General features: G+C 33.3%; 2 protein-coding genes across 2 annotated transcripts; both read left to right on the top strand.

Annotated features, from left to right (window-relative positions):
- Positions 1-302: 302 nt before the first annotated feature.
- Positions 303-15,368, top strand: LOC133197114 (uncharacterized). The gene is made up of 14 exons (XM_061332965.1): positions 303-376; positions 717-848; positions 991-1,170; positions 1,463-1,627; positions 1,715-1,903; positions 2,062-2,280; positions 2,495-2,698; positions 3,178-3,360; positions 6,419-6,622; positions 12,569-12,807; positions 12,904-13,102; positions 14,287-14,391; positions 14,560-14,670; positions 15,077-15,368. Exons 1-14 carry the CDS (start codon positions 341-343, stop codon positions 15,359-15,361), a joined length of 2,451 nt encoding a protein of 816 aa, XP_061188949.1. The 5' UTR covers positions 303-340; the 3' UTR covers positions 15,362-15,368.
- Positions 15,369-16,980: 1,612 nt separating this feature from the next.
- LOC133196218 (oncoprotein-induced transcript 3 protein-like) lies at positions 16,981-20,808 on the top strand. The gene is made up of 6 exons (XM_061332130.1): positions 16,981-17,064; positions 17,801-18,007; positions 19,058-19,222; positions 19,465-19,602; positions 19,828-19,936; positions 20,483-20,808. Exons 1-6 carry the CDS (start codon positions 17,007-17,009, stop codon positions 20,661-20,663), a joined length of 858 nt encoding a protein of 285 aa, XP_061188114.1. The 5' UTR covers positions 16,981-17,006; the 3' UTR covers positions 20,664-20,808.
- Positions 20,809-23,085: the final 2,277 nt, after the last annotated feature.

Below are 23,085 nucleotides of genomic sequence, written 5' to 3'. Positions count from 1 at the left end.
CCGTACATAGTATGTGTGTATATTTATGTGTTGTGCTATGTATAAAAATGTTCTGCAATTTTAAAAAAAAGCACACACACATATAGATGGTGACACGTCTTAATCAAACTGTATAAAGAAACGGTAATTTTTGTACTTAACAGAAGACATATTTAAGATTATTTATAGATCAATAAATAATTTAAATGCAAGTAGGATACACACCGTTTAAATTCCAACTATAACAGTAACTTTACATGGTCCTTGATTCTAAACAACACAATTTTTGCTCGTGCGATAAAATGGTTTGATAAAAAGTGTCTTTTTCTCTTTCTGAAATTGTGAATAAACTTGTCTAAATATGTCTGCAAGTGAAAGCAAAAGAACAAAAGCGAAGGTTAGTATATATAGTTTGCTTGAGTTTATAAAACTGATTTTTTTTAAAACGATATTTTATTCTGATATTTATCTACATGTAAGATACAGGATGGAAGGAAAAACTTAGTTTTATCACAAGAGTTTTCGACGATGATATCAAAATATTTCCTGCATCTTTTTGCAACATATATTTACTAGTACATTTCCTACTTTCACTTTGAATTCTTCAAATTTTACAAACTTGAAATAGAAATTTAAATGAAAAGCTCAAGGTTGAATTCTTTTATAAACAGCATTTTGTGTAATGCCTTTGTATTTTAGTCTTGTGAATACTGATTCAAACACCGATTCAATTTTAGGCAAAATCTATCAGTAGAGCACTGGAATTCTGCAGTGGATGTGTAAGTGCCACTACTCTGAAAGAAGCCAGGAATCACTATTCCTTCCTGTCTGACTTAGCCAAAAATCTGGGAATCACTGTCAAAGAACAAGCAAGTACATGTTTATTGAACAGATACCCATGTGTGTATTTTGTATTGTGCACATTACAGTTCCAAGGATGCTTGTCAATATAATATTTAGTTTACAGGAGTACATGCATATGTACTATTTATGAGTATTCTGACTTTTCAGTTGAGGACACAAACGAAGGACACTAGATTCCGTTATTTGACAGATGATGATAAGAAGCTTGGTGGGGCATTATTTGACACTCTATATAAAGTAGGAGACAGAGTCAATCTCACGGATGTTTGGCCAAATTACCTTTTCCTTATCGAGGTCTATAAACGGCATCAAGGAATATCTAGCGCCGTATGTTAATTAACATTTTTCAAACATCCAAAAAAGATAAAACAATGTAACTACATATATTTTAAAGAAGTGCTATTGCAAAACAAATTGGAGGAAATGTGATTTTGGATGAAATTATTATATATTACTACTTGGTAATAATGTAAAACCTAATTGATAATATAAAAAAATTGAATTGAAGCAACTTTGATCCTCTTCAATAAATTTTTAATGTCTTTAAAATCAAAAATATTAATGTAAATATATAAGTTGATCTATGTACATTACTAATCAAAACTTATCATCTGGTCAGAGAGTAAGAATAGAGGAAGTGATGGACTCAAAAGAAAGTAAAAGTGCCATTACTGAAATCCTACAGGACTCTGAAATGATGGGATATGACAGAAAAACATTAAAAGAGGCTCGGAAGCAATATGATTCTATAATGAGCAATCAGTTTAGTTCTTTTGGAACTGAGGTAAGAATATCAAACAAATAGTGGTACATGTTATTAAACACGAAATCCAAAGATATTTTAAAATGTTTGCTTTCAATTTCCGTATAGCTACAGACAAATCTAGATAAAAACAAGAAAACAAAAATTGAACCTCAACACATATCGTCAGCACACATGAAAACAGCACCGGAACTTTATCGTATCATTAGTGAAGCTTGGGGAAACAGACGTGATATCGCAGAGGAAGCAATCAGAGAATTTTTCTACATAATGCAAACGTATCATCGTTTAAAAAAGGTAATTAATTTTAAAGAATTTGATACAGTTGTTTATCAATGTTTGCCATTGATTACCATACTTGAAGAGTTACATGTATATCTATGAGGTAAAATCAAAAGATGAATTCAAAATTTAATAAAACTAACTAATTGGGTGCACATAAATTGATAAATAAGGATCATCATACGCCGACGACATATGATGAAACAAAGAGTTCACGTACATCAACGGCTAGTTCTTCTATGGTGTCAGCAAAGCTTTTCTCAACAAACTGCATTGAGTCTGTTCTACAAAGATGTTCTCAAAAGTATCAGAAAGACCTCCTTAAAAAAGCCGAGCAGGAATTTAAGCAACTCAAGAAAATCGACAAAGAGTTAAAATATAGGAAGGATTTGGTAATGCATAATTTAATTATTGTAGTAAAAAGATGATTAAATATACTCGAAAGAATACTCTTACATTGCACAATTTACGGTTACCAGACATCAGAGATTAAAACGTAACCTATAATTTCAATGAAAACCCATTTTAGCGAGATTGATTGATCTATTGCTTTCAGTAAATTTAATTTTACTCCTGTTATGGTAAGATTAGTTTTGAAATTTTCAGGAAAAACGTAAGAATGAGTGGCATATGAAGGGTTCGGAGGGGCCCTTGGAATTGCTGAGATCTATTCCACGACCAGAGAGACCGCTCCACAAAGTTCTTCAACATGCTAAGGATGACAATACTATGGACAGCGAGCTAGCTCTATTGGAATATGGCTCTCTTCTTCACTCAGAAAATCTTTTTCAGGAAGTGGAGAGCCCAACGGTAGATTAATATACATGTATATGTTTCACTGTAAGATTGAATGATTTTTCTGTGATTTGGCTAAAATCTATCTTTCTAAAAACCCTAATATTCAACTGCACCCGACCTTCTTCTAAATAAAATCTAATTTTTTCGACATTTGATCGGGAACGATTGTTGTTTATTTTTGTCGTCCAGTGAAATCCCGCTTCTCCCACTGCGTCTTGCCAGGTCTTCAGCAGGCATAACCAACCAAATTACAATTGCTATGATACATAATAAATATAAATTAAAAAAACCCAAAATTTATTTTCACATTTATCAAGTTTCAATTTTTAATTTATTGCTTTCATGCAATTTTACTTGAAAATCAAAATCCTTGAAGGTTAGAATAAAATATATTAAATGTGGAATTACATTAAATAATAAAGGGAAGTTATTTTGTTATGAGTTAATGTGAAAAAGTAAAAGCACGTTACATTATTTCTTTTTCTTTTTAGGCCATAAGTGAGCAAGCAGCTGGAACAAGTGCATCTGTTTACAAACCATCAGAAAAAAAGAGCATTGGGGATATATTGAACAAAATGAAAAATATCGTAAACCCTGAGGTGTATAAAAACGCAAAAGAGGAATATCAGAAGCTACAGGATATAGAGAAGATGATAGCACGGGATGACAGTTTGGTACGGTACTTGTTAACCTTTTCTTATAATTAAGACAATAAATGCATTCATAATGACTTAATGCGTAGAAAAAAACTTAGTAAACCTTTGAGGATAATAATTTCAATTGAACCTAACAATAGCACTATCTTTAAGGAGGCTTTTAACGCTGTATACTTAAGGGTTCTAATTCCATGGTAGTTTTATGAAGTTAGAGTAATCTGTTCTTAGATTTTAAGATGAATAAGAGAGATCTTCATTGAATGACAATTTGTATTTTCGCAGTGAAGTATTCTTAAAATTATATTAAATTAATCACTTATGTACTTGATATAACTTTATTTGCATGCATTTTCCCAGAGTCGGTAAGGAACAGTAATGTCTGTTCATTAATATTTAATTTGTCTTTGAATACTTTTTTCTTGGAAAATACAAGCCCTACATTATACAGGTTGGAGAGAATACTCGAAATCGGGTATTATCCGTGAAATCGCGTATAGTCCCCGATTGCAGGGTATCGTTGAATCCGCGAAATCGGGTATCCCGTGCAACTTTCTGTAAAAACAGAAAAATAAAGCAACGGCGCATCATGACAGTTAGTGTTACATCTACATCTGTATCTTGGGGGTTTATTTTTATTAAACCCAATTTATATGGTTGTCTGACAAATTTAAAATCACACGACAAACACTGCTGGGGTAGCAAAGAAGACACGGTGGCGTCATTATTTTTCAGTACAATTTCTAAAATAACTACATGTCGTTTGTGTTTATTTCCAAATAAATTATTCCTCAAGCTTAATTTCCTAACTCATGTACAATTCACAAAATGTAAAACTTTGTAGAAATTCAACGACTAACGCTGTGTTATGTATGATTTACTTAAAAATGTATGGCGTCCCTTTCACGTTAAAAAATTATTTCTCAGTTGATAAGTATTTCTTATCGATATAGAATACCGACGTTATCGTAAGGGAAAAAAAATAAAATAAAAATAAAACACATGGGAAGCAGGTTGAAAAATGATGTTATATGAAATTATATGAAATCTAATTTAATATGTCCATGTACTTAAAAACATTTTTAAAAATATATACACTGTACGGAGTGTAATTTCTAAAAACAAATAACTACATGTCGTTTGTGTTTATTTCCCAATAACTTATTCCTCAAGCTTAATTTCCTAACACGTGCATTATTTACAAAATGTAAAACTTTGAAGAAATTTACCGACTAACGCTGTGTTATGTATTGATATATAGGTAAAGTAAAGATTCTACAGTAAAATCATCAGTTCTTCCTATGATGTATGCATGCAGTGCAGTCCTGCAATTTCCGTGGAGAAAGGTGAAGGCGCGTATTTTTTAAGAAAAAAAATAATATCAATTTAGCGTGAAAAATTTAATTTCATTCAAAGGGATCGCCAATGTTTTGGTTGCATTTTGATCGATGTAATCGACGTTATTTTACCTGTTTGTGTACAAATTGAGAGCGAGAAGTCTTGTTAAAAGGATTTTTGTTTGGCGGGGGGGGGGGGGGTTTCGACTGATAAACTTGCTATTGTCCTCATAACTTTATTATACCAAAGCAGACTTATGTACGTCACTATGCGGATAATACCAGAAGAGTCCCGAGATCATTGAAAAGCGAGGGAAACGAAATGCTGCCGGTGGATAGTTTGATGACTATTTCATTATGGGCAAATAGTACAAGAACTATTCCACGGTAGAGGTTGTTTTTAAAAAAATAGCAGGTTTATTCCAATTTTACATTTACCTCCCCCTAGTAAATTCAAAATTTACATGATAAATGTTTTGGAGATATGATGAATTCTATTCACTCAAGAGGGCAATATAGGGAATATAATTTTTATTAGGTGAATAGATCCCCCCCCCCCCCAGTTACAGCTATTTACTTTTTTCCCCTGAAGAAGCCTAAAAATGGTAAAATATTGCCTACTTAGCGAATTAAACGATCAACAGTTACATTTATTTTCTCTCACAAGCTGTGTTGCTGAGAACAGCATTGCCTTTGCTTAAACGTTGGAGGCATGTTGAATCCAAAGGAAATTTTAATAAATAAAGAAAAGAAGAAAGAATATATCGCCTTTTTATAACTTCTGGAAATTAGCTTTATTTGACATTCTCTGTTTGTAAAGCATATGTACTGATACAAGATATATGTAAGAAATGCTTTTCTGCATATATGCATTTATGACCAAACAAAAATCAACTCATGAAAATAGATTCATGACCCCCACCCCCCCCCCACCCCCCCCAAAAAAAATACGTATGCACGCGTTATATTGCTTTTTAGCCGTAATTCGAAGCATTTTAACCATTGAATGATTTATACATTTTGTAACGAATTTGATTTTATGCAAAAGATGAATGTAAAAGCAATTAATGACGCATGATTGGATACGATAGACAGTCCCCTGTTTACACCTGACATTATTTTGTGTGTGAAATGTGTTTCCGTATAATTTAAGTTATTTACAAATTGTTCATGTTTGTCGTATTGATGTGGAAATATTATAAATTCCCGACTTTGGATATTTTACAGTTTTGTTGTGTTGGGTATGACTTTGAAGAAGTTGCAAATACTTTTAACATTATAAAAAATATAAAGCAGAACAAACGCCTGTTTGGGAGCAGACCATGAAATGTACAAAGCTCCACGGGTATTTGTTGTCATATGCGCATTATTCCAGACTTCCAGATCGTTACTTGACTAGTAATACCTTTAGATAATATTTGTCTCTAGGTGGAAATTGACTCGGCAAAATGCGCCATCCCATTGTTTAAGTTTTGTATAGTGATTACACCGCCTATACCCGATTTCGCGGATACAACGATACCCCGATTTCAGGGACTATACGCGATTTCACGGATAATACCCGATTTCGAGTATTCTCTCCGACCTGTTATATATCAATACATGTATGCATAAATGTAAACCATTATAATACAGATATCATTTTATCAAAGTTCAAAATAATAAAAAAAATCCTTGGTATGTAGAGTTCCTTCTAGAATGTTTTAAAATTCTGGAGTTTTTTTTTTACTTTTATTTCACAGAGAGTAAGGAAAGACAAATGGAAAATTCATAATATTGATGGAACTTTCGGGTATATTAATGTGGAAATTCCAAACAGACCTCTTCATATTGTCTTAAATCGCGCACAGAAGGAAGGTATTAAGGGAAGTGAGTTTGCTCTAATGGATTATGGATCCATGCTTCATTCAGAAGTTTTATATGACAGTAAGGACAATATGACACAGGTACCATCACGACAAGGAATTATTTAATGTGATATATCAATTTTATAGTGTTAGTGATGGATCTGTTGATGATCTTTCGTAGTAAATTGGTGAAGATAGCGAACAGTGGTCAATTACAAGAAACCTACAAACAATACAAATCTATGAACAGGCCATAAAACACGGACCCCTGAAAACTCCAGAGGTGTGATCAGGTGCCTAAGAGAAGTAAGCTGGTCACCCGCCTTGAACCCTATGTATTGGTCAGGTAGACAAAGTAGTCCATAGTCAAATTTAGTATAAAAACAAAGGCCTAACAATTGGTATGAAATATGTCAGTCAAAATTTGACCTAATGATCGGTTGTATTTGCTAACAAGTTCAGAACAACAATAGAATTTATGAAATGCTGACTTTAAACGAGGTCGTTGAAACCCCAGAAACATCAAATTATTTGTCAATAGCCTCCTTGGTTTAAAAAATAATCGTTCTTGAAGATTGCTCTTAAGTATCAAATAAGTTAGGAGACGTAAACATCAGATGTATGTGATAGTGGGATATTACTACATAAATAAGGAAAGTTGATGATGGAAAGGCTGAAGTCATCTCATTTGTCAAACAGTTAAGTTGTTAGTTGGCTCTTATTGTCTATAGTCAGTCAGTGAAACATCCAGATATGAAACAGATGTGACAGAATCTGTGGTGTCTTTGATTTCAAGTTCACTGCGAGTCGACAAATGAATGGAAGCAACTATTGTTATTTGATAAAAGATCGTCAGTATACTTGAATATCGAGTTGAAGGTCACAGCAAGTGTTTTCTTCTTCTCATGTAGAAGTTTTTGAATAAATTCTGCTTCATAGGATATAAAACAGGTCGGCTAATAAAGGGTCACAATTAGTGCCCATCACAATTCCGACAGATTGTTGGAAGACCTGTCTCCAAAGACTACATAGATGTTTTCTCTGAAGAACTCCAGTATCCTTTTGGCCTCAGAGTGAAGAACCAGAGTGATTTTTACAGATATTTTGTAGATGCAGGCCCAATTATAAGATGTGAAAAATTTCGAGTTCCATTTTTATTAGGTCATCTGAGCTGAAAGCTCAATTGAGCTTTTCTGATCATCCGTTGTCTGTCCGTCCGTCCGTCTGTAAGCTTTTCAAATTTTTGACTTCCGCTTAAGAACCACAGGACCAATATTAACCAAAGTTGGCACAAGGATCCTTGAGTAAGGGAGATAGTAAAGTATTCAAATAAAGGGCCTAGCCCCCTTCCAAGGAAAGATAATCCAGAAAAGGCGAAATACGATGCAGTCATAAAAAAATCTTCTTCATAAGAACCACTGGGCCAGAAAAGGTGAAACATTTGTGAAAGCATTCTGAGGTATTTGTAGATCTTAAAATGGGTGTGGCCAGGAAAGGGAATCAAATTTTTACATTGAAACATACACGAAAACCTTTTAAATTTTTCTTCTTATGGACCATTAGCTTCCTGATATTATGTAGATTCTAAATTGTTCAAGTCATGGCCCCCAGGGGTAGGGTGGGGTCACAATAGGGGATCAAAGTTCTATATTAAAATATATAAATATATCTTTAAAAATCTTTTTCTCATGAAGCAATGGACTAGAAAGAGGAAACTTAAGAGAGAGCATCCAGAGGTTGTGAGATTTTAAATTGTTTAATCATAGTTCTTGGGGGTAGATTGGGGCAACAAAAGAAGATCTAAGTTTTACATAGGAATATATAAGAAAAAAATCTTGTTCTTATGAACCACTGGATCAGAATAGATGAAAGGTATGTGAAATCATCCTCAGGTAGTGTTATAGATTCTAATTGTTCAAATCATGCCCCCATGGTAGGGTGGGGCCACAATAGGGATAAATGTTTTACATTGAAATATAAAGGGAAAAAATCTTTTAAAAGCCTTCTTTTGAACCACAGGACCAGAAAAGATAAAACTTGTTTGAAGTTTCCTGACATAATGTACATGTAGATTATATTAAAATTGTTTAAATCTGGTCCTCTGGGTAGGGTGGGGCCCCAAAATGGGTCAATGTTTTACAAAGGAATATATAGGAAAAAGTTTTTAAAATCTGAAAAGTTGAAACATGTGAAAGCTTTCTAATAATTATAATGTTGATTCTAAATTCTTCGAATCGTGGCCCCAGAGATATGTTGGAGCCACGATAAGGGAAGTTTTACATTGAAAAATATGAGAAAACACTTTTTAAAACTTTTCATCTTGATAAAAATTTACATAATGAATGTATACAGGATTTTTTCTTCTCTTAATTGCAAGGCCATGTTTTAGTCAGATTGATACTGAAGAATCCCTATGTTGTGTGGAATCAGATACCCCTTAGAATTAGGGTTGGCTTTAATATGGGTTCAATATTTTTCATCGGAATATAAAAATATCTTAATCTTCTGGAAAACAGCAGGGCAAAAGTTACTCAGGTGAGCGTTGTGGCCCATGGGCATTTCGTTGAAGAAGCAGCTATTAAAGTGTAGCAAAGTTATGTTTTTGAAGCTACTGACTTTTGGGAAAAAAATGTAATTTTTAATTTTTTATAATTCCTTGGCGTTTTTAGGTCACCTGAGTCACTCAGGTGACCTATTGCTATCCGTTCTCGTCCGTCGGCGTGCGTCGTGCGTCGTGTGTTAACATTTGAACATTTTTAGCTTCTTCTCTGAAACCGCATAACCAATTTCAACCAAATTTGGCATATAGCATCTATGGGTGAAGGGGAACAAAAATTGTGAATTTCATGGTCCCTGCCCCCCTGGGGCCTGAGGGGTGGGGCTAAAACCACCAAAAATAATGCAATCTTTAAAAATCTTCTTCTTTACTCCAGGACATCAAGCAGTCAAACTGTTTGCATCATTGTAACAAGCATTGAGCCCTCTACCAAAATTGTGAAATTCATGGCCCCAGGGTCAGGGGTTCTGGCCCCAGGGTGGGGCTATATAGATCATATAGTGAAAGTGCATTATTTCTTTGAAAATCTTCTTCTCTGCTCCTGGGTATTAAATAAAGTAACTTGGTACATAGTTATGAAGAGCAAGAGTGCCTCTTCCAAAATTGTGAAATTCATGACCCCAGGGTCAGGCGTTCTGGTGTTAGGGCGGGGCTCTATTGATTATATAGTGAAAATGCATTAATTCTTTGAAAATCTTCTTCTGTGCTCCTGGGTATTAAATAAAGTAACTAAGTACATAGTTATGATGAGCAAGAAGTCCTCTTCAGAAATTGTGAAATTCATGGCCCCTGGCTCAGGGGTTCTGGCCCCAGGGCGGGGCTATATAGATCATATAGTGAAAGTGCATTATTTCTTTGAAAATCTTCTTCTGTGCTCCTGGGTATTGAATAAAGTAACTTAGTACATAGTTATGAAGAGCAAGAGTGCCTCTTCCAAAATTGTGAAATTCATGGCCCCAGGGTCAGGGGTTCTGGTGTTAGGGCGGGGCTCTATTGATTATATAGTGAAAATGCATTAATTCTTTGAAAATCTTCTTCTGTGCTCCTGGGTATTAAATAAAGTAACTAAGTACATAGTTATGATGAGCAAGAAGTCCTCTTCAGAAATTGTGAAATTCATGGCCCCTGGGTCAGGGGTTCTGGCCCCAGGGTGGGGCTATATAGATCATATAGTGAAAGTGCATTATTTCTTTGAAAATCTTCTTCTGTGCTCCTGGGTATTGAATAAAGTAACTTAGTACATAGTTATGAAGAGCAAGAGTGCCTCTTCCAAAATTGTGAAATTCATGGCCCCAGGGTCAGGGGTTCTGGTGTTAGGGCGGGGCTCTATTGATTATATAGTGAAAATGCATTAATTCTTTGAAAATCTTCTTCTGTGCTCCTGGGTATTAAATAAAGTAACTAAGTACATAGTTATGATGAGCAAGAAGTCCTCTTCAGAAATTGTGAAATTCATGGCCCCTGGGTCAGAGGTTCTGGCCCCAGGGTGGAGCTATATAGATCATATAGTGAAAGTGCATTATTTCTTTGAAAATCTTCTTCTCTGCTCCTGGGTATTAAATAAAGTAACTAAGTACATAGTTATGAAGAGCAAGAGTGCCTCTTCCAAAATTGTGAAATTCATGGCCCCAGTGTCAGGGGTTCTGGTGTTAGGGTGGGGCTCTATTGATTATATAGTGAAAATGCATTAATTCTTTGAAAATCTTCTGTGCTCCTGGGTATTAAATAAAGTAACTAAGTACATAGTTATGATGAGCAAGAAGTCCTCTTCAGAAATTGTGAAATTCATGGCCCCTGGGTCAGGGGTTCTGGCCCCAGGGTGGGGCTATATACATCATATAGTGAAAGTGCATTAATTCTTTGAAAATCTTCTTCTCTGCTCCTGGGTATTGAATAAAGTAACTAAGTACATAGTTATGATGACCAAGAGAGCCTCTTCCAAAATTGTGAAATTCATGGCCCCAGGGTCAGGGGTTCTGGTATTAGGGCGGGGCTCTATAGATTATATAGTGAAAAAGCATAAATTCTTTGAAAATCTTCTTCTCTGCTCCTGGGTATTAAATAAAGTAACTAAGTACATAGTTATGATGAGCAAAAGTGCGTTTTCAAAAATTTTGAATTTCATGGCCCGAGGGTCAGGGGTTCTGGTGTTAGGGTGGGGCTCTATTGATCATATAGTGAAAATGCATTGATTCTTTGAAAATCTTCTTCTCTGCTACTGGAGATTATTTAAACAAACTAAGTGCATGGTTTTGATGCATAAGGATGCCTTTTCAAAAATTGTAAATTTCATGGCCCCAGGATCAGGGGTTCTGGTGTTAGGACGAGGCTTTTTTTGATTATATAGTGAAAATGCATTGATTCTTTGAAAATCTTCTCTGCTACTGGAGATTATTTAAACAAACTAAGTGCATGATTATGATAGGCAAGGATGCCTCTTCCAAAATATTTAAATATGTGGCTTCAGTTTTTGGGGCTCTTGAGGAAGGGGGGGGGGCTCTATTGATTATATAGTAAAAAAGCATTAATTCTATTAGTTAATCCTGTCTGCTCCTTAGCGTTGAGCTGATAAATAAATTGCTTAGCTATGATGAAAATGGGAGCTTCAAACAGAATTTTTAAATCTTGTGGTCCTAGGGTCAGGTGTTCTGGCATAACAAGGGTGGGGGGGGGGCTTTTGATAATATAGTGGAAAAGTGTTAATTCTTTGAAGTCCATAGTTATGATGATGAGGGTAACTCTTCCAAATTTGTAAATTTCTTGACCCTTGGTCTTGGGTTCTGGTGTTAGGGTAAGGCTTTGTTGAATCTGTAGTGAAAATGCATTGTACCTGTGAAATTCTTCTCTGCTTCTGGGCATATCGGAAGAAAAATGATATAAGTAAGCGTATTTCTACCAGATTTTTGAACATCTGGACCATTTGTCTAAGCATTCTAGTCCTGGGCAGGGCTCTATTAATTTGTATTCTACTGAGAGAAGTTATTCCCCTTTTCCGTTCACTTTTGATAATTAATCACTGTAAATAATGTATTTGAAAGGTAAATAGAATAAGATAATTATGCAAGAATGTTTATCATATAATTCAAAAAGTATTTTCTTAGTTTTAATAATCAGGTAGACCTGTAAGTAATAGATAAATAAAAATGAGACAAAAATAACTTATCTTATTAAAAGTTCTTCAAAGACCATAAGAGAGGTCAATGCTAGAGGTCTTAATATGGGTTTAAAAATAGTACAGAAGCACTAATAGTTTGTTAATAGTCTCCATGGTGATAGTGTTAAGTGGAGCACAGATTAGAACTTAATTTATGAGTTGATACTGAATACTAGACTAATTATTTTGTTGATCCTGATCTTCCTACTTCTCTTGCTTTAGGGCAAAAAAGCTTCATCTGTCAGTGTATTGAACTTCTAAATTGTTGTATTATACTCAGGTGACCGTTAAGGCCCTTGGGCCTCTTGTTTTGAGAATCCAAAATTGATTGTAGATGGCGCCAATGCCACAGGAATTTAAGAAATCGGGAAGTGTTCAGGCAAAACATGGGAATGTTGAAAATATTAGAGAACTGCAGCCAGTAAGAATGGTCCCAGAAGAAGGTCGAATACAGAGAGAACGCGAAGGATCACGATGCGATGAAGAGCAAATGTTTATGTTACAGCAAGAAATCGACAAGCTGAATGAGCAGCTTAATATCAAAAACACAGAAATTGAAGACTTGACAACCAGGTAGGCCATTATAAAAGATTTTCAAAGAACACAATTCCGTGAAATTAGTAAATGTAGACTAGTTCTTGCACATGATACGATGTAAATTTATTTCAGATTGAGTCAAGCGGCGAGTAATAGTTTGATGTATAACAACCCAAGCATAGCTGATCTAAGTGATAAAAATCGTCCGACAAAATTAGGAGAACGGTTTGGGCAGCTTTACGATAATGAGTGGTCTGAAGCCTACGAAACTCTAAAAATTTCAATACCTTCAGAGAATATTATATACTCTATTCTTGCGGAGGTTGTCAAGGTGAGTTCATTATTTAAATACATCTAGCCTAAGTTTAGAATTCCTTAATCGTGCCATTAAGGATGTCCGCTCCTCAGCCAGGAACATAGCTCTTTAATTTATCAATAAATTGAATAGTTCTCAAAATGAAGAATGAAATTAATTTTTTGCAATTTTAATTTCATGCATCTAAATAAGATTCAGGGTTCTTTGAAGTTTTCAAAAAGGTCTTGTAAAAAGTAAACAGTTGCATCCCATAAAAGTACAAAATGAATAAATTTATGTGAATATTTAAATACTAGTATGTAAATACAATGTAACGTTTTTAGAGAAATTGAATTTCATTTAGTTTATAACCAATCATTATAACCAATGTATATTAGCATGAAATGAAATTGAAAGGGATTTGTGACATCACGTTTTACACTATCATTATATAACAATTGAAGTTAAATAGAAGAAATAAAATACCACATACGTATATAAATAACATGCGTTTTTTTTTCCGAATGCCTACATACGTATAGTTCTTTTTTGTCCTAAAAATACTCGTTGATCAATTTTCAATTATAAAATGTATAATTGGTGCTTTTATTAACGTTTCTTAAAAATATATATTTGAGAATTGATAATCTCCCCTAAATGATATGATTAACTAAACTGATGAACTTTCAATAAATAACACGGATATATACACAATACATGTACTTCGTGAATTCAGTGACATGTTTGTGCGCATTTTCAGTTACTTAACTGGGGGGTCACCCGCGTGGCGCAATGGTTAGAGCGTCTGCTCTAGAATCGCAAAGTAAGGAGTTGATCCTTATGTCGCGGGTTCGAATCCCACTGGGGGACGTGGAGACCGGTCCTTCGGATGAGACCGTACAAACCGAGGTACCGTGTCGCAGTAGGTGCTGGCACGAAAAAGATCGCTCAATGGCCGTAAGTACCGAGTATAGGACAAAATTTGCAGCTCTCCACCGGCAAGTGGTGGCGTCTCCATACGAGTGAAAAATCCTCGAGAGGGACGTTAAACAACATATAAACAAACAAACAAACTTAACTGCAGGACCCGAGGAACGGACAACCATAAGCTGAATGGAATACATAAATTAAATGAATTACGATGTATAATAACCAGGGCACATATTACATATACATGTATATACATTAATGAACACTAATTTTCACAATATTCATATTAGGATATATTCCAATATTGTGAAAAGGCCTTACAGCAGCAAATTGCAGACATCAAACATGATCTGGAAAAAAGAACAAGGGAGCCTCGATTTTTTGACGATAAAAAGGTAAAATCGAAAGAGGATTTCATTTTTTTAAATGTAGATTTTCAATGAAAATTCAATATTTTTGACAAGTTATTTGAAAAAGCATAAGAAAAAAAGAAAACTCTAGCAGTATAACATTATACTACTTCAATATTATATTATATCATTTCTTATGCCGTATATTTTTAGTCATTTTCTGGGATTGGAAAAACAGATGAAATGTTGAGTTGGATGTGTGAAAAATATGCCACGGAGTTTCAGAAAGGAAACGCTGTGTATTCAGTGCAAGGTTTGACCAAGGTAAGGACTAGTGGTCACATGCATGTAATACTGTGATAGATAACATCGATATTAATAGGTCTTGCCTACCTAGGCAAACATTTGAGCAATTAAAATGTAAGACATTTAATTTCTATAATGAAACTACATGGACTGTAGATTAATTAATTCCAAATCAGGGATAAATAAAGAATTTAAAAAAAAAACAATATTCCTTCCTTTTAACACATTTTACATGAGAAGAAACACAAAAAATGTACATAGAATTTTTAAGTTGAAAACCTTATGAACAAATCTAAAATTTAAATTCACAGACGCGCCTCGGATAGTCCCAGCCCATCACAACAGTTGCTCTCAACAATATTTATGATTATGATTCACATAAAAAATCTATTATTGTTTAAATAACGATATTTTTGCTTTTCAGATTTATAAAGATTATTGTAAACATAGACAATTTTTAAACAGTTATCCTGGAATTATGGAGAAGATAGAATCATATGTGAACCTTGCAGTTGAGTTGTGTTGGTTGATGTGTGCACAGACCCCTCCCATGCAGCTACTCTTTGCAAGAAGGAACGATAAAGTTGATAAAACTTACTTCCGGTGCATGGGACACTCTGGAGATAAAGTTGATATTTGTATTTGGCCTGCGGTGTTACTCCATGATGGAGGCCCGGTTGTAATGAAGGGACAAATCTTACCTTTGTAAATTTAGATATAATTGGTCTCAAATATTTTAATAATTTTGCATGATCATCTTTAAGAATTTATTTAAATTATGAGTGACTAATAGAATGTTGAGTCATTTGCATTTATATTTTAAATAAACTGAGTGTCGTCTTTATGTTAATACTAGTATTTTTGTACAGTACTGTCGAGTTATAGTACACGGATTTATTACTTTTTCTCGTTAAAAATGAATGAAAGGAACTGGATATCTGATTGGTAAATGACTAAATGTACTCACTTTCACAACAGATATTAAAACTGCACATCTTTGTATTTTGTTTTAATAATTTTGCAATTGTTCATCTCAAAAAAAAAAAAAAAATTACATAGATTCACATTATTCCATTTATTCTGTCAAATGATAATAAAAAAAATAACAGAATATATTATAGTCTTACAGTATACATGTGTAATTTACGGAAGCTCATATAGACCTATCAAAAATCATTTTGAATTCGATGTATGGAATTGTTGAATTTGTTAAAACGAATTTCATGTGATATATCAGTTTTTCCTTTGGTTATAATGAATTAAATTTGATAGTATAACAGATTTGTTGAATTCGTTAATGCATATAGTTCCTACTGTATATTCTACCGCGCAATGATAAGGCTTCGTGTGTGTTATGGGGTATTGAATGGTGTAGATTTCCAATGGATTTCTTTGAGAAAATTACAGTGAATGTAAATACTGGTATGACAAATTAAAAAAAAAATGTTACAACAGAATGAATTCGTTCAAACTACTCCCAGAATTTGTTAAACCAATTAAATTCGTTTTATTGAATCCGACATTTAAGGCCTGTAGAAAAATATTTATGAATTCGAAAAAGCGAATTGTCAGATTTCGTTTAAACGAATTTAATAAGCTATTGCAAAATTAAGAGTTCGTTAAAAAAAATTAATTCATTATAATAAAATTTGATTTTGTCATAACGAATTCAAGAAATTTGTTGTAACACATTAAATTTGTTACAACGAATTCAAAAAATTGATATAACGAATTAAATATGTTTTACAAAGTTGACAATCCATTACAATGTATATCGGATTCAAAAATTTTTTTATGATTCCTAAATGGGCTTCCGTAGCAGTTACATGTACGTGGATAATCACACACACACACACACCCTCACCCTCACACACACACACACTTGAACATTTCAGGGTTTTATTACAACAGAAGATAGCAATGTCGAAACTATCCATCTACCTATCTATGGTGTAAAGTATACAGAATAATGGACACCTCTAACGTCGCGCAACAGAGATTTGTAAATTTACTTGTAACTACATTTTGTGCGACAATTATAATTCATTATACTTACTGCCTGCGAAAGCCAACTTTGAATGCTAAGAGTATGATACAATGTATATTTTATTTTTTTAAAAATCAAAGTACAGATTTAGAATCCAGATCATAGATTTTTTTTATTGGAAAAACCAAACATTAGCTTTGGCGCATTCCCAATAATATGACACGTATAATTATATCTTTGCTTTAAAGGGACAAAACGGGAACAAAAAATCATTATTAAATCTGCATGTTAACGACATTGCTGTTAGATATGCTTCAGTGGGTAGAGACCCCCATAACCAGGAAGATTGTTCTGAAGGACTGCTAGAATGGCGTCCCTCTCTATTTTCAGTTTTTTCCTTTTGATGTATTTTTTGGACAAAGCTGGTAAGTTGATACATTTATTTGGGTCTAATGGCAGTAGTTTACTTCCCATTTTGTGAATAATTGTATACCTCATGAATTTTAGTGAGGTAAACTATGAAAAAAATTTTTTTTTTAAATTAATGAATGTTCTTTTCGATTCTCATGTTTCCCTATTTGGAGACATGATCAATATCTCTTTTCTCTCTGGTATATGATCAGTTGATTTTTTGCTTTAGATTTCAATCCATTATTAAAGTATGTTAAACTATAACTATTTTTAAAAAAATCTTCCTATTAGAATAACGACATTGATATTAAACAAATGTCTATTTCAGTCTGAAGGTATTAAAACTGTGATTAAAATAAAACGAAAGGAGGACAGCGATACTAAAATACAGCAATTTATTTAAAAACAGAGTTGTTATTTTAAACTTATAAGATCTTTAGTTTGGAGATGGTGATTTATTTTATAAACAAGATTGACCAACAAAACGCACTCATGAAGAACTAAGCAAAACGTTGATAAATCACCAGGAACCACCAGAACTTATATGTACTTTTGACAATTATCAATTTGAAATAAAAAAGTGTAAATGTAACTTGCATTGGGGGACCAGTACAGAATATATTTAACAAACGAGACAGAACATGACATATGGAATGACATTATTAGATAGACAAACCTGTACAGTGAGGCAGAATTAACATACATTGTACCACGTGGAATGACATTATTAGATAGAAATTTCCCTTTTAGACGGAGATCCGTGTTCTATGTACAGTGTATTGTCGGGAGAGATTCGCCGATCTACAGCCTATACCTTGACGCCTTCCGACACTGCCATCTGTGACAACTTCCTGACAGAGCAATGGTATCGGATAGACAGTCCAGCCGGGAACGAGATTGTCCGCTCCTGCCCTTCTATGACGCAGTGTGGAACAATGTATCCGATGTGGATGAATGGTATGTAAATGTTGCTCTCTACTCGATTTTAAAACGTTATATGTGCGCACTTTAACTTAAAAAATGAAAAAAAAAGGCTTGTAAAAATGGAGAGAAGACCCGGAAATCTTAAAAAAAAAATGAACTTTTTACAAAAAAATAAATCCATTGTATTAATTCGCGACTATTTTTAAAACCTATAATGTGGCGACAAATTCTCAGGGGTATGCATATCCTGTCCATTGCAGTGTTTATCAATGAATCGATGTTTTTGGTTCGAACCTCGCATGGAGCGTATTTTTTTTAAACAAACAATCAAGTCGTTTATAGTTTAATTTATTTACTAATTTAATAAAAAAAATTTCAATATAATTCAATTTTATTTTTTTGCACCAAAAGCGAAAGAAATTCTTCCAACCTACTGAACGTATTATGCGTTTACATCTAACTATTCCCAATTATCTTATAGGTGTTTATTATATATGTGAAACGCTGGCGGTTCTAGAGGGGGCAGGGGGCCCGCCTCCTCCCTTTGTGTCCAAAAACATACATAAGAAAATTTATTAATAAATCAATTCTTTAGGGTGTGGGATATTGCATTTGCATTACTTATTCCTAAAATACAGCTAAAGTAAGTCAAAAGACCGTACCAAAAAAATTCTAAAACCCGAGAGCTTTCAGGGGCTTTGCCCTCTGTGCCCCTACCCTACCCCAGCTAGTTCGCCCCCCCCCCCTTTTCAAGAATCCTGGATCCGCCACTGTGAATTGTTACTATTAAGATAAAACAGACTTAAATATTACAATTTCACAAGGTATTTAAATGCATCAATGTGATTTTTTCCTATGTGCATTACTTTATATGTCCATCCGTGGGGAGCCGACCAAATCATCTGTTTAAACTATAATTCGTACATACATGAACGATTCCTGCAGATCACGCGCCAAGTACGCTCATCTTCTTTATTATTCTCAACCACAATATACTTCTTTAAATCTGACATTTTTAAATCATTCACAATATTTCAGATTCCGTGGATTAAAAATTGATCTGTCTCATGTGTATTTTTACAGGCAACCTTCCGTTGATATCTGACGGTGAAGTGGACAGGACAGTGTGTCAAAGTGGAATAAGCGGATGTTGCGAATCTTCGCTGACTATCAAAGTCAAGAATTGTGGGACATACTATGTGTATTTTCTGAAAAAGCCTTCTGGATGTCCAATTTCATATTGTTTCGGTTCGTATCTACTGCAAGAATAACTTTAAAGAGGCGTATTTTGCACCATTTTTATTTCAATCACATATACAGTGTATATATATATATATATATATATATATATATATATATATATATATATATATATATATATATATATATATATATAATTTATGTATTTATAATAAATTTTACAATTACTTTTGGTGTATTTTGGATACAGAGTTTATAGCTTATAATTTTGAATATTTGCCCGTCTTTAGGTACACTGTATGTAAATGCAACAACGACAACAACGACAACAACCACGACCACAACCGCTCCTCCGACAACAGGAGGTCCGTCTACGACAACTGAATGTGACAAAGATGACAGAGACGACGACGAGAGAAATGAAAAAAGTAACTGTTGATACTTACACAATAATGCTTCACTAAAAGATTGGTGTTTGTTTTTATTACTGCAAGCTTTTGAAAAAAATCTGAAATGGTATTTCAAAAGTGTAGTTGTAATTTTGATTTAATAAGCTAATTTATTTGTAAAAATATTACATTGTAATGACTAGCCTTTAATTCTTTACCTGTGTTCGACATACATGTAGTATATTTTATGTGTTTACTTTTTAGAACACAAGCATGGTAGACGCTACAAGAAACATGCGATGATGGCATCCGCTGGTCTTGCTTTCGTGGTATTTCTTATACTGCTATCAATGTGCATCTACAAACTTTACAAGTAAGTTGTTATGCCAGAAAAACTTATTGAAAAATACGTCATAGTTACATAACCCTGCAAACAAAATTTGATGCATGCATATGGATCATCCTGTTTTTCTGTCCCTACGCGTATGCATATGGTCATGAGTTTGGAGCGAAAAAACATCGGAAGCTCAGACGCATACTTGTTATACAATTGCTTGTGATCTACTGTATGAGAGATTTATGATCTTAATCTCTACCCAAGATCTCTTGAGAATTTTACCAGAAAAATGTAAAATAGAAAGATTAACTTTTTCATCATGGCATATGATGTTTACTTGCTTGATTTAAATGGCTGAATAGTTACGGTTGTCATGTTGCAAATGTGTCTAAAAACTTCATCTAAGGTTAGTGTCAATTGAAGAACGGAATAAATCGTGATAGGTGAAATCATTCTATGAATTCGTTAACAGTATCTCTAGTTTCACAATATATGATTATTAAAACTCCTGAATTATTGATGGTGTGAAATCTAAATTAATTTATATTTTAAAAACCAAATTATATTTGTACATTTAACTAGACGGAAGAATCCAAAGGCAAACGATAAGGTGGAACCAATCGACTTTATTGAACCTGTTACTGGTTCTGAAAAGACCCCACTTCCTGAACAATGGGTAGTTGTTGTACCGTCCGCCCCTCCTATTCAGCTGCAAAACTCCTTCATCAAGAAGACCGCGAAGGAGGATGATTCTCAGCCATGATTTGACAGAGAGGAACACAAACTGTTGAATTTTTTTTAAAACTGAATGTTATCAATAAACATTGTCATTTGCTGTTCTGCTTTGGGTAAAAATAATTTTTGAAAGCTGGAATATTATTTTACAATAAAAAATTAATTATATTTTTTTTTATTTCAAAGGTGTGTATGCTTACGTAAAAAATAAGATATATTGCTTAAAGCAATATGAGCTGCAACTGTGATGTCGGAAATTTCTGTTGCAAAATAATTGTTATTAACTACTTCAAGGATAGAAAAAAGACCGATTATAAACTTTTGTTGATCATATTTGCAATGAAAGAACTATTTATAAGCTTTGATTGAAGCAAAACTACATTATTGTCGTCTTGTACAATTTTGATATCTTATATAATACTATATTTTCAATTGTACAGAAGTCTTTCTTCTGAAACAATTTAATACTTTATTTTAGTGTAATTGATCATACAAAAAATACATACAAATGTAGCATAATAACATATTTTAATAGCAAAATAAAATTCTCACAAAATGCAGCTCATATTTGCTTAACAAAATCACCTGATTCACTCATATGACATCGCTATCCATACTTTGTAAGGCACCCTTTGTACTTACAAAGTATGGCTTCTCTAAAATAACTGGTATATTTATCTAAAAAAAAAAAAATCTAGTATCTACATGTACATGTGAATGGAAGCAACTTGTGTTAATGTTTCTTTTCACCCCCAACCTGCTGAATACTAGAGGTGGGATTAAGGCCGAATTTAAGTTGTGGCTAATTCGATCGTTAAGTAACGAATAATGCTAAATATCCGAAAATGCCAAAGTCTTTTGTACAAACAGTTCAGGAGCAGTAAATTAGTTTAAATTATATTTTTTGTTACTGTTAATCTCTTTCTTTCAGTTGTTTTATTTTTTTACTTATTTCTTTTTGCGTGGCGGGCTGTCATCGTTATGTTTATAATGTTATCATAATGTGTTACTCCTCCAAAAGTTTTCTCTGACATTAATAGATCCTGCTTGCTAGTACAAATATAGAATGCAATAGAGGACATTTTTTTATCAACAGTGTTTTTGCTGTTAATATTTTTATAATTATATAAAAGTCTGTAACACTATTCAAAATACTTCACTCCACTGCTGGTAAAGTTCATATGTACATATACCTATACTTAAGTAAATGGTTCTGTTTATAGCTATAGATTTTTCATGTAGAATGCGTTGCCTTTAACACGAGGAAACCAATCTATAAATGTTTTAAAAAATAAATGTTGTTTCCTCCCAAATATCCTTTATTTCAAGCCTGAAAGCTATAGTCGCATTGAAGACTTTTTTCTCCATTTTGAATTCATCTGTACATACTTTTCCAATTATTGAGTAGATTATGAAATTTGAGTACCCATCCGATATAAGTAGGATATACGTTTTTATATTTTGAAGTGGTTACATACATGTATGTAAATTTATCTTTTCAGCGAATCTTCATGTAGACAATTTTTTTCTTTAGAGTTTTAAAACGATGGTCACGAGTGATCAGATTTTTCTTCGTCACATCTTGAAAATTCACGTCGTTGTGAGATCTGATTTTTTTAAAATTGCTTTTTATATTTTTTACTTCAATAAAACTAACGAAAAAAATGTGGATTGTTTGAGAATTAAGTTTTATTAGAATTGCTGTGATATTTTTAATAAAAAATAAAATATTTTGTGCATAATTTTTCAACCATAAGATAAGAATTGTTGTTGATTTTTATGATAATTCAAATTATCATATTGTACACTAAATATAGTATTATAATTTGCTTTAAAATTTTCTAAAAGATATTGCAGAGAACACTGCTGGGGATTGTTCTACTTTAATAATTACTGAGAAACAAGTATCGAAATGATAATTTCCATATACTTGATTTCATTAACAAATATAATTATTGGCCACCGGAAATGGTGGGGATTCATTCATAATTTTATTACTTTTTAGTAAGTTACCCTTTTCCTCGGTCTTTTTTTTTTGATAATTCACTTCTATGTGCTTTAATATATAGTTATATACATGTAATGATCTCTTGTATAGTTTTACTTTGAAGATCTGTCAATTAAATTGACTTGACCGCCAGACAACAGAGTTACCGCCCTTGTGCTCCAAATATTCATAAACATCAAACAAACATCCAAATCAAAATATAAAGTAAGAGTAAACGGGAAACGTGCGAGACAATACATAAAATGAAAAATGTCTCTGAAGATGCATCACAAAGAGATTAATGTCTTATGTATTCCTATGTAAAACTATGATCACTCATATTTCCTATGTAACATGCATGATCAGGTTCTTACAAGGGGTATATAGGTTTTCCTTTTACTCTGTGTGAATTAATGATTGGAATGATTATTAAGACATCTCTGTCTGAGGGTATATATCACAC

This window comes from Saccostrea echinata, unplaced genomic scaffold, assembly GCF_033153115.1.
Source record: "Saccostrea echinata isolate AGI-Se365-2 ecotype Australia unplaced genomic scaffold, CSIRO_AGI_Sech_v1 ptg000030l, whole genome shotgun sequence".
Classification (NCBI taxonomy): Eukaryota; Metazoa; Mollusca; class Bivalvia; order Ostreida; family Ostreidae; genus Saccostrea; species Saccostrea echinata.
This window is presented reverse-complemented; position numbering and strand designations above follow the sequence as displayed.

Coding starts and splice junctions, on each gene's coding strand:
- LOC133197114 (XM_061332965.1), top strand. CDS start 341: ATGTCTGCAAGTGAAAGCAAAAGAACAAAAGCGAAG. Junction 2,281..2,494: donor TAAAATATAGGAAGGATTTG/GTAATGCATAAT, acceptor TGAAATTTTCAG/GAAAAACGTAAGAATGAGTG. Junction 14,392..14,559: donor GATTTTTTGACGATAAAAAG/GTAAAATCGAAA, acceptor GTATATTTTTAG/TCATTTTCTGGGATTGGAAA.
- LOC133196218 (XM_061332130.1), top strand. CDS start 17,007: ATGGCGTCCCTCTCTATTTTCAGTTTTTTCCTTTTGATGTATTTTTTG. Junction 19,223..19,464: donor TCCAATTTCATATTGTTTCG/GTTCGTATCTAC, acceptor GCCCGTCTTTAG/GTACACTGTATGTAAATGCA. Junction 19,603..19,827: donor CGACGAGAGAAATGAAAAAA/GTAACTGTTGAT, acceptor TTTACTTTTTAG/AACACAAGCATGGTAGACGC.